A 12,098-nucleotide genomic window follows, 5' to 3' on the forward strand; every position below is an offset into this window, starting at 1 on the left:
CTTCTGGAAGGATCTCCCATCTCCACAGAGCAACTCTGGAGTTCTGTCAGAGTGACCATTGGGTTCTTGGTCACCTCCCTGACCAAGGCCCTTCTCCCCCAATTGCTCAGTTTGGCCAGGTAGCCAGCTCTAGGAAGAGTGTTGATGGTTCCAAAATTCTTCCATTTAAGATGGAGGCCACTGTATTCTTGGGGACCTTCAATATGGCAGAAATGTTTTGGTGCCCTTCCCCAGATCTGTGCCTTGACACAATCCTGTCTCGGAGCTCTATGGACAGTTTCTTTTGACCTCATGGCTGGGTTTTTGCTCTGACATGCACTGTCAACTGTGGGACCTTACATAGACAGGTGTGTGCCTTTCCAAATCATGTCCAATCAATTGAATTTACCACAGGTGGACACCAACCAAGTTGTGGAAACATCTCAAGGATGATCAATGGACACCGGATGCACCAGAGCTCAATTTCGAGTCATAGAGCAAAGGTTCTGAATACTTATGTAAATAAGTATTGTTTTTAAATATTTTTTTATCCATTTTCAAAAATGTCTAAAAACATGTTTTCGCTTTGTCATTATGGAGTATTGTGTGTAGATTGAGGATTTTTAACGTAACAAAATGTGGGGGAAAAAATCAAGGAGTCCGAATGCACTATACATACAGGTTCCCAAGTGGCGCAGAGGCACTGCAGCTCAGTGCTAGAGGCATCACTACAGACCCTGGTTCTATTCCAGGCTGTATCTCAACCAGGTAGAAAAGTATTTAACGGCAAATGTTTGTCTTGGTTTAAAGTGTTTGTCTGTAGTAGGCTGTTCAAAATGCGTTCGGTCAACCATGCAAAATGTTTTTTACAGGCACGTGCCAAGGTTTTTATTTGAGTCCCATAGGGCGGGCGCACAATTGGCCCAGCGTCGTTAGGGTTTTGCCGGGGTAGGCCGTCATTGTAAATAAAAATTGTTCTGAACTGACTTGCCTAGTTAAGTAAAGGTTAAATGAAATGTAAAACAAACAGTTCTATTTGTGTGCTTAACCTGCTAGAGTTGATGTCTTGCGGAAATCTAATTAGCATAATAAATAAAACATCAAAGTCAGTCTGTTTATGCTAGAGATACAGTATGTTTTTTGCATGGGCTCAATGTACCGCATCCACCGGTGTCGGTCTTCCAAGGTTGCAGACCTACAGTAGTGTTTGTCAGACCATCCCTAAAATTGGTCTTCTAAGGATGTCATCTGTTGCGTTTGAATGGTTTGGCCTACAAACTAATATGACCCCTCTATGGAAGATGACACTCACGAACACAATTTAACTAACTGTACTTTACAGGAGTGCTAAAGAATGGCTGCAGCTTTGAAGACTACTTTTCTCTGGGAGCTGAGGGTAAGTGACAATATGTGTTTGGGGGAGGGGTGTGTGTGTGTGTGTGGGGGGGTCACTAGAGCAATACAATCTAGGACAGGGATGGGCAACTGGATCGCCCTGTCTGCCACATTTTTATTTTTTTTACTGTTGAGAGTTAGATTAGTATAATACACAAGGTGCAATTTTGAAATGTGGTTGTGCATCAGCAGTTTTTCTGTTGTCAGTCACTGATAGTCACTCAATTTGCCCATGTAAATTAGTCTAGCCAGCTATCTAAACTTCTAGTAATCATGGTCCAATTACCGAATGGGGGTGGCCACCCAATTTTTTTCTCTATGCTGTCAAAGGTGGGTCGCTAAAATGTTTTGCTCGCAAGTTGCCAATCCCTGATCTAGGACCACACCACTTCTATGGCAGTTTCAGTTGTTAATGAGCCTTCTAGAGCGACTAGGGTTGAATGTCAAATTGCACCCTATTCCCTATATAGTGCACTTCAGGCTGGGCCCTGATCAAAAGTAGTGCACTATATAGGGAATAGGGTGCAATTTGAGAGACAGAAAATCTGTGTGGCCAAACAATTAAGAGCTAGAACTTCTCATTGTAGGAGTGCTTGGCTTTTTAGTTTTTACGAAAGCTACAAAAAGGTACTCCCTGCCGTTGCTGCTCTTACGTGCGAACATAATACTATATCATTTGGTGGGTGCTTATAAACTCAGAAAAAAAGAAACGGCACTTTTTCAGGACCCTGTTTTTCAAAGATAATTCGTAAAAATCCAAGTAACTTCACAGATCTTCATTGTCAAGGGTTTTAACGCTGTTTCCCATGCTTGTTCAATGAACCATAAACAATTAATGTACATGCACCTGTGGAACGGTCGTTAAGACACTAACAGCTTACAGACAGTAGGCAATTAAGGTCACAGTTATGAAAACTTAGGGTACTAAAGAGGCCTTTCTACTGACTCTGAAAAGCACCAAAAGAAAGATGCCCAGGTTCCCTGCTCATCTGTGTGAATATGCCTTAGGCATGCTGCAAGGAGGCATGAGGACTGCAGATGTGGCCAGTACAATACATTTCAATGTCTGTACTGTGAGACTCTTAAGACAGGGAGACAGGATGGACAGCTGATCGTCCTCGCAGTGGCAGACCATGTGTAACAACACCCGCACAGGATTGGTACATCTGAACATCAGACCTGCAGGACAAGTACAGGATGGAAACGACAACTGCCGGAGTTACACTAGGAACGTACAATCCTTCCATCAGTGCTCAGACTGTCCGCAATAGGCTGAGAGAGGCTGAACTGAGGGCTTGTAGGCCTGTTGTAAGGCAGATCCTCACTAGACATCACCAGCAACAACGTCGCCCATGGGCACAAGCCCACCGTCGCTGGACCAGTCAGGACTGGCAAAAAGTGCTCTTCACTGACGAGTCGCGGTTGTGTCACACCAGGGGTGATGGTCGGATTCGTGTTTATCGTTGAAGGAATGAGCGTTACACCGAGGCATATACTCTGGAGCGGGATCAATTTGTAGGTGGAGGGTCCGTCAGAGTCTGGGGCGGTGTGTCACAGCATCATCGGACTGAGCTTGTTGTCATTGCAGGCAATCTCAATGCTGTGCGTTACAGGGAAGATATCCTCCTCCCTCATGTGGTACCCTTCCTGCAGGCTCATCCTGACATGACCCTCCAGCATGCCACCAGCCATACTGCTCGTTCTGTGCGTGATTTCCTGCAAGACAGGAATGTCAGTGTTCTGCCATAGCCAGCGAAGAGCCTGGATCTCAATCCCATTGAGCATGTCTGGGACCTGTTGGATCAGAGGGTGAGGGCTAGGGCCATTCCCCCCAGAACTGTCCTGGAACTTGCAGGTGCCTTGGTGGAAGAGTGGGGTAACATCTCACAGCAAGAACTGACCAATCTGGTGCAGTCCATGAGGAGGAGATGCACTGCAGTATTTATTGCAGCTGGTGGCCACACCAGAAACTGACTGTTACTTTGGATTTTGACCCCCCCCCCCTTTCGTTCAGGGACACATTATTCCATTTCTGTTAGTCACATGTTTATGGAACTTGTTCAGTTTGTCTCAATTGTTGAATCTTGTTATGTTCATACAAATATTTACACATGTTAAGTTTGCTGAACATGAATGCAGTTGACAGTGAGAGGATGTTTCTTTTCTTGCTGAGTTTATTTATCCTAATTTCACATATGTATTAATACGCATGTGTGAATTGGACATTTTTTTTTTTTTGCATATCCCAACTCCCCGAGACACCCTCGGAGAGTGGGGTCACGGCAAGGGTCACCATTATCCAGTGTTTCTGGAGCAATTAGGGTTAAGTGCCTTGCTCAAGGGCACATCAACAGATTTGTTTCATCTTATGAACATGTGCGCGCACACACACGGGTTTCCCAGTTCAAAAGGAAAGGAGACGAGCAGTGTGTGTGTGATCAGATGACATACAGTTGAAGTCGGAAGTTTACATAAACTTAGGTTGGAGTCATTAACTCATTTTTCAATCACTCCACAAATTTCTTGTTAACAAACTATAGTTTTGGCAAGTCAGTTAGGACATTACTTTGTGCATGACACAAGTAATGTTTCCAACAATTGTTTACAGACAGATTATTTCATTTATAACTCACTGTGTAGCAATTCCAGTGGGTCAGAAGTTTACATACGCTAAGTTGACTGTGCCTTTTAAACAGCTTGGAAAACTCCAGAAAATGATGTCTTGGCTTTAGAAGCTTCTGATAGGCTAATTAACATCATTTTAGTCAATTGGAGGTGTACCTGTGGATGTATTTCAAGGCCTACTTTCAAACTCTGTGCCTCTTTGCTTGACATCATGGGAAAATCTAAAGATATTAGCCAGGACCTCAGAAAAGAAGTCTGGTTCATCCTTGGGAGCAATTTCCAAATGCCTGAAGGTACCACGTTCATCTGTACAAACAATAGTACACCATGGGACCACGCAGCCTTCATACCGCTCAGGAAGGAGATGCATACTGTCTACTAGAGATGAATGTACTTTGGTGTGAAAAGTGCTAATCAATCCCAGAACAACAGCAAAGGACCTTGTGAAGATGCTGGAGGAAACAGGTACAAAAGTATCTATATCCACAGTAAAACGAGTCCTATATCAACATAGTTGAAAGGACACTCAGCAAGGAAGAAGCCACTGCTCCAAAACCGCCATAAAAAAGCCAGACTACGGTTTGCAACTGCACATGGGGACAAAGATTGTACTTTTTTAGAGAAATGTCCTCTGGTCTGATGAAACAAAAATAGAACTGTTTGGCCATAATGACCATCGTTATGTTTGGAGGATAAAGGGGGAGGCTTTGAAGCTGAAGAACACCATCCCAACCGTCAAGCACAGGGGTGGCAGCATCATGTTGTGGGGGTGCTTTGCTGCAGGAGGGACTGGTGCACTTCACAAAATAGATGGCATCATGAGAAAGAAAATTATGTAGATATATTGAAGCAACATCTCAAGACATCAGTCAGGACGTTAAAGCTTGGTCGAAAATGGGTCTTCCAAATGGACAATCCAAAATCAAATCCAAAAATCAAATCAAATGTATTTATATAGCCCTTCGTACATCAGCTGATATCTCAAAGTGCTGTACAGAAACCCAGCCTAAAACCCCAAACAGCAAGCAATGCAGGTGTAGAAGCACGGTGGCTAGGAAAAACTCCCTAGAAAGGCCAAAACCTAGGAAGAAACCTAGAGAGGAACCAGGCTATGTGGGGTGGCCAGTCCTCTTCTGGCTGTGCTGGGTGGAGATTATAACAGAACATGGCCAAGATGTTCAAATGTTCATAAATGACCAGCATGGTCCAATAATAATAAGGCAGAACAGTTGAAACTGGAGCAGCAGCAAGGCCAGGTGGACTGGGGAAGGCAAGGAGTCATCATGTCAGGTAGTCCTGAGGCATGGTCCTAGGGCTCAGGTCCTCCGAGAGAAAGACAGCTTTCACCAAAGACAGTCATGAAGAGGGCACGACCAAGCCTATTCCCCCTCGGGAAACTAGAAAGATTTGGCATGGATCCTGAGATCCTCAAAAGGTTCTACAGCTGCAACATCGAGAGGATCCTGACTGGTTGCATCACGGAACCTTGAGGAACACCGAAATTTACAGTTGATTTGTCAGAGGACAAACCATTCACAGAGACAAACTGATATCTTTCTGACAGATAAGATCTAAACCAGGCCAGAACTTATCCGTGTAGACCAATTTGGGTTTCCAATCTCTCCAAAAGAATGTGGTGATCGATGGTATCAAAAGCAGCACTAAGGTCTAGGTGCACGAGGACAGATGCAGAGCCTCTGTCTGATGCCGTTAATAGGTCATTTACCACCTTCACAAGTGCAGTCTCAGTGCTATGATGGGGTCTAAAACCAGACTGAAGCATTTCGTATACATTGTTTGTCTTCAGGAAGGCAGTGAGTTGCTGCGCAACAGCCTTTTCTAAAATTTGAGAGGAATGGAAAATTCGATATAGGTCAATAGTTTTTTATATTTACTGGGTCAAGGTTTGGCTTTTTCAAGAGAGGCTTTATTACTGCCACTTTTAGTGAGTTTGGTACACATCCGGTGGATAGGGAGCCGTTTATTATGTTCAGCGTAGGAGGGCCAAGCACAGGAAGCAGCTCTTTCAGTAGTTTAGTTGGAATAGGGTCCAGTATGCAGCTTGAAGTTTTAGAGGCCATGATTATTTTCATCATTGTGTCAAGAGATATAGTACTAATACACTTGATTTTCTATGGGATTGAGGTCAAGGCTTTTTGATGGCCACTCCAATACCTTGACTTTGTAATCCTAAAGCCATTTTGCCACAACTTTGGAAGTATGCTTGGGGTCATTGATAAATTCATGAACTTCTTTGAGGAAAAGATCATGATTATTAGAAAGCAAATTACGGACTCCTCTTTAAATCTGCGTATTCCTTCAAAGCTCAGTTGTCCTGAGTCTGCACAACTCTGCCAGGACCTAGGATCAATGGAGGGATTGTGCGTTCCTGGTGTCACTCCGGCAGTTGTTGTTGTTGCCATCCTGTACCTGTCCCGTAAGTGTGATGTTTGGATGTATCGATCCTGTGCAGGTGTTGTTACACGTGGTCTGCCACTGCGAGGACGATCAGTTGTCCATCCTGTCTCCCTGTAGCGCGGTCTTAGGCGTCTCACAGTACGGTCATTGCAATATATTGCCCTGGCCTCATCTGCAGTCCTCATGCCTCCTTGCAGCATGCCTTAGGCACGTTCACGCAGATGAGCAAGGAACCTGGCTGGGAGTCTTTCTTTTGGTGCTTTTCAGAGTCAGTAGAAAGGCCTCTTTAGTGTCCTAAGTTTTCAGAACTGTGACCTTAATTGCCTACTGTCTGTAAGCTGTTATTGTCTTAACGACCATTCCACAGGTGCATGTTCATTAATTGTTTGTTTCATTGAACAAGCATGGGAAACAGTGTTTAACCCTTGACAATGAAGATCTGTGAAGTTATTTAGATTTTTACAAATGATCTTTGAAAAGCATAGTCCTGAAAAAGGGAAGTTTTTTTGTTGCTGAGTTTCCCATCAGACCTGTATGGAATGGCTTTGAGGTTTATTGTTGGTAGTGCATGGTTGGTGTTGTCAAAGCTGTGACTAAACTACATGTTTCTCATTCTTCCACTCAGCTCAACAGCTGTTTTGATGCATGCTCTCTGATGTGCTACTGTATGTTGGTCTCTTTGAGAGATGGGGTCAGTCAGATTTTGTACTGCATGGTTGCACTCCACACATTACTATTGTGTTTGTACAGACCAGAGACAGTGGGTGGTACCTAGTATGTTGTGTAAGGTTGGCTCCTATTAAGGTTTGCTCTGACTTGTCTCAGGTTGTGTTCCAAATGGCACCCTGTTCCCTATAAAGTGCACTACTTTTGACGAGAGACAATTTGGGTATTAGTGTGTTATTTGGGACATACCTATACATTGAAGCAAAGCAAGGGGCCCCAGTCAAACCTGAGATCAGTGTTCCATTGTGTCCATGTCATAACGCCCCATGATTACTCAATCTCCGACCTAGCGGATCTACAAGGTACAAGTCTCAACAGAGACTTGAGGGCCCTTCACCCTTCTGGCTCCAGTCCACTCCATCAGGGAGTGGCAATGATGTGGATAGATGGATGCATATAGAAAAACATCACCACGTATTGCTACTGTTAATGCTCACACAACAAGAGAATTAAGAGTAATTCAATGGAATCGCATGCTTTGATGATCATCCTGCTCTTAGAGGTTAAAGAACCAGTTAGGCTGATTTGTGTTTGTTCAGTTCCAGGCAGACAACTGACATTGTGTACTCTCCCATCTTTGTCTCAACCAGGACCTGGGTTCAAATACTATTCGAAGTGTTTGAAATACTTTGTTTGCTCTAGCCTGCTGGACTGCCAGATGGGAGGAGTTAACTGTTTTGGGACTATTCTATTGATCATTCACACCAAGAAAGCTCAATTAAGCTCAGATAAAGAATTTCAAATGGTATTAAATTTAGAATAGTATTTGAACCCAGGTCCTGGTTGAGACAGTCAGGCATCCACATATTCTTTGCGTCACTAAGGCAGCCTGGAAGAAGCCATCAGATTCGGAACAGTATTTTTTTTCCCTGGCAGCTGAGGCTAGTCCAGACTTCAGGAGGACCGTCTTTACTGTCTGTTTCTAAACCATCATTCTGTCATTATGTTCCTCTTTGTCTCAAAGATGAGGATTTGGTTCTGGGGATTCTCATTTCGACAGTGGCCTCTTTTGCTTATGTTATATGTGGGAAAGGGGAGGCTTCATATTTTTAGAAATGGTTGACTTGGAATCACTGCAAAAACAAACCATTCTGTGATGTTTCATATCTGTTGTCCTTGATCACAAATGCTTGACAGCAGTCACCTTGATTGTATGTTTTACAGAAATAGAAATGTTTGTTTTTTCTATATCAGTATTTTCTACAGTGTAACAAGTTAATTATGACAGATGGACTTTGAAGAGACATTTGTGAATTACTTTATACAGAGCCAGCTTACCAAAGCACAGAGCAGTGTGCAAAGCTCCTGTATTCATTTCTTTCTCTCTCCTGCCTGCAGCAAACCACCTTCAGCCCAACAGTGCCAAAGCAGAGACACCCTGGTAAGACCCCCCTCCCCCCCTTATGCTATTGGCCACTCCTCACCCCCTCAAGTTTAGTCCCAGCAGTAGTCTTACTCCCTGTGGCTGTGGTGTGAATACTGTACCGATCACTGCTTGCTCACTCTGCTCCCCAGCTATGGGATATGTGCAAAGGACAAGAGGAGCCAGTTCCTACAGAACAGGAGTATGAACTCAATAGGCTCAGGGAAGAGCAGCACCAGTGTATCCAGGTGAGTAGTAGACACTCGGATGGGCAGGCCCTGAGCCTCAGCCAAGCTCTGTGGTTGGTTTCTGCCCTTCTGGGTTTGAACTGAAGCCAGCCAAATAAGGTTTAGAGTGCTCTGGTTCATTCATATATTACAGCACTTCATTATTAGTATGGTAACCAGAACATTTTACGTCCCAAGAAAGAGCTAAAAGCTGCTACGTTTATATCACATTTAATAAAATACTGCTTCTGAAGTTAGTTAGCCAAGAAGTTTGGAAGTATCTATGTTTTATCTCCAGACTTTTCATCTATGTTTCATTAATGGTTCAGCACTGCATTATTTCAACAGTGTATTTTCTATGCATTCATGCATTCACTTTGTCTCCAGTGTGTCTGAGTTGTTGGACCTATATGAAGAGGATCCAGAAGAGATCCTGTATAACCTGGGGTTTGGCCGGGAGGAGCTGGATATCGCCTCAAAGATCCCCTTGCGCTTCTTTAACAGCCCCTCTTGTGCTAAGGGCATCGATCTCAAGATGTACCTGGAAGCACAGCTACAACGCACAGAGATGGAAAAACCCAACTATGCCCTGACAAGTATGTTAACACTCTCTCGGTTTGCCTCCAACTGTCTTGCTTTGTCTTTCTATTGCTCTCTTGTTCATGCATGCATTGGCTCTCTCTCTCTCTCGCTCTCTTTCCCTTGATTTCGCACTCCCCCCCCCTTCCTTTCTAGCTGGAAACACTGATCGTATCACTGTTCTCTGTCATAAAATCCAGACATACAGCCATGTGCTGGCATGTACATACATGCAGACCTACAGGTAGTGATGAAAATAATGAGTTGTGGTTCTGAGTGTCACCTGGAGTGCCGAGTAGCAGTGGGATAGGTGGTAGGATGTGGTGGTGGTGGGGTAGGATGGGGCGGTGGGGTAGGATGTGGCGGTGGGGTAGGGGTAGGACATGGTGGTGGAGTAGGATGTGATGGTGGGGTAGGATGGGGCGGTGGGGTAGGGGTAGGACATGGTGGTGGGTAGGATGTGATGGTGGGGTAGGATGTGATGGTGGGGTAGGATGTGGCGGTGGGGTAGGGGTAGGACATGGTGGTGGAGTAGGATGTGATGGTGGGGTAGGATGTGGCGGTGGGGTAGGATGTGGCGGTGGGGTTGGACATGGTGGTGGGGTAGGATGTGGCGGTGGGGTTGGACATGGTGGTGGTGGTGGGGTAGGATGTGGGGTTGGATGTGGTGGTGGTGGGGTAAGACGTGGTGGTGGGGTAGGATGTGGCGGTGGGGTAGGATGTGGGGTAGGACGTGGTGGTGGGGTAGAACGTGATGGTGGTGTAGGATGTGGTGGTGGTGGGGTAGGATGTGGTGGTTGGTGGGGTAGGATGTGGTGGTGGTGGGGTAGGATGTGGTGGTGGTGGGGTAGGATGTGGCGGTGGGGTAGGGGTAGGACATGGTGGTGGAGTAGGATGTGATGGTGGTGTAGGATGTGGTGGGGGTGGTGGGGTAGGATGTGGCGGTGGGGTAGGATGTGGCGGTGGGGTAGGATGTGGTGGTGGGGTAGGATGTGGCGGTGGTGGTGGTGGGGTTGGATGTGGTGGTGGGGTAGGACATGGTGGTGGTGTAAGATGTGGTGGTGGTGGGGTAGGATGTGGCGGTGGGGTAGGGGTAGGACATGGTGGTGGAGTAGGATGTGGCAGTGGGGTAGGATGTGGCGGTGGGGTAGGATGTGGCGGTGGGGTAGGAAGGGCGGTGGGGTAGGAAGGGCGGTGGGGTAGGATGTGGATGTGGTGGTGGGGTTGGATGTGGTGGTGGGGTAGGACGTGGTGGTGGTGTAGGATGTGGTGGTGGGGTAGGACATGGTGGTGGGGTAGGACGTGGCGGTGGGGTAGGACATGGTGGTGGGGTAGGACGTGGCGGTGGGGTAGGATGTGGCGGTGGGGTAGGATGTGTTGGTGGGGTAGGATGTGGCGGTGGGGTAGGACGTGGTGGTGGTGTAAGATGTGGTGGTGGTGGGGTAGGATTTGGTGTTGGGGTAGGACATGGTGGTGGGGTAGGATGTGGCGGTGGGGTAGGGGTTGGACATGGTGGTGGAGTAGGATGTGATGGTGGTGTAGGATGGGGCGGTGGGGTAGGATGGGGCGGTGGGGTAGGATGGGGCGGTGGTGGTGGGGTTGGATGTGGGGGGGGGGGTGGGGTAGATGGGGTTAGATGTGGTGGTGGTGTAGGATGTGGTGGCGGTGGGGTAGGACGTGGTGGTGGTGTAGGATGTGGTGGTGGTGGGGTAGGATGTGGCGGTGGGGTAGGGGTAGGACATGGTGGTGGAGTAGGATGTGATGGTGGGGTAGGATGGGGCGGTGGGGTAGGATGTGGCGGTGGGGTAGGATGTGGCGGTGGGGTAGGATGTGGCGGTGGTGGGGTAGGACGTGGCGGTGGGGTAGGACGTGGCGGTGGTGTAGGATGGCGGTGGGGTGGTGGTGGTGGGGTAGGACGTGGTGGTGGTGTAGGATGTGGTGGTGGTGGTGGGGTAGGATGTGGTGGTGGGGTAGGGGTAGGATGTGGCGGTGGTGTAGGATGTGGTGGTGGGGTTGGATGTGGTGGTGGTGGGGGGGTTGGATGTGGTGGTGGGGTAGGGGTAGTTTAAGATGTGGTAGTCTTGTAGGTGGTGTAATAATGGATGACACACCGCACATTGGCTGGCCAGCCAAAGAGGAACAGGAAGGGACACAATGGCTGGCCAGCCAAAGAGGACCAGGAAGGGACACAATGGCTGGCCAGCCAAAGAGGACCAGGAAGGGACACAATGGCTGGCTGGCCAGCCAGAGAAACAGGAAGGGACACAATGGCTGGCCAGCCAGAGAGGAACAGGAAGGGACACAATGGCTGGCCAGCCAGAGAGGAACAGGAAGGGACACAATGGCTGGCCAGCCAGAGAGGAACAGGAAGGGACACAATGACTGGCCAGCCAGAGAAGAACAGAAAAGGACAGAGTGTGTGTGGAACATGGCCTGTTGTCTGTAAACTGCTGGACCGAGGCCCAGTAAGAAATGCTGTGTTGTAGCAGCTCTCGAGTCAGTTTTATCTTGATCTGGTCTAGATTAGCACATTAAAGGGAGAGATGAGACTCTCTCATAAATTCCTTTTGAAGTTTCACCCCTGTGTTATGTGTTAATAACATTTAGATTGCGTTACCCAGCAGGCTAGGCAGGGGGTTGAAGAATGCCTTGCATGGCTAAACATGGAGTTTTCTAGCTGAAGTATATGTTCATTAACAGTAGTTAAACCTACGCCCCGGTTTGTCATTATATAAGGAACAAACATAACAACCCCTCCCAGTTAAGTTTGTGAAGTTTTGTCACGA

The 12,098-nt window shown here is 47.0% G+C and overlaps 1 protein-coding gene across 8 annotated transcripts in view; it reads left to right on the plus strand.

The window, feature by feature from the left end:
* Positions 1-12,098, plus strand: part of LOC112239226 (protein ITPRID2) — a 63,524-nt gene that overhangs the window by 29,109 nt on the left and 22,317 nt on the right. For all 8 annotated transcript variants that reach the window (XM_042319703.1, XM_042319702.1, XM_042319704.1 and 5 more), the window contains 4 exons: positions 1,322-1,375; positions 8,482-8,524; positions 8,659-8,754; positions 9,121-9,329. In XM_042319703.1, coding sequence (XP_042175637.1) covers positions 1,322-1,375; positions 8,482-8,524; positions 8,659-8,754; positions 9,121-9,329 — 402 coding nt within the window. The remainder of the gene's footprint in view (positions 1-1,321; positions 1,376-8,481; positions 8,525-8,658; positions 8,755-9,120; positions 9,330-12,098) is intronic.

This window comes from Oncorhynchus tshawytscha, linkage group LG03 (assembly GCF_018296145.1).
Source record: "Oncorhynchus tshawytscha isolate Ot180627B linkage group LG03, Otsh_v2.0, whole genome shotgun sequence".
NCBI lineage: Eukaryota > Metazoa > Chordata > Actinopteri > Salmoniformes > Salmonidae > Oncorhynchus > Oncorhynchus tshawytscha.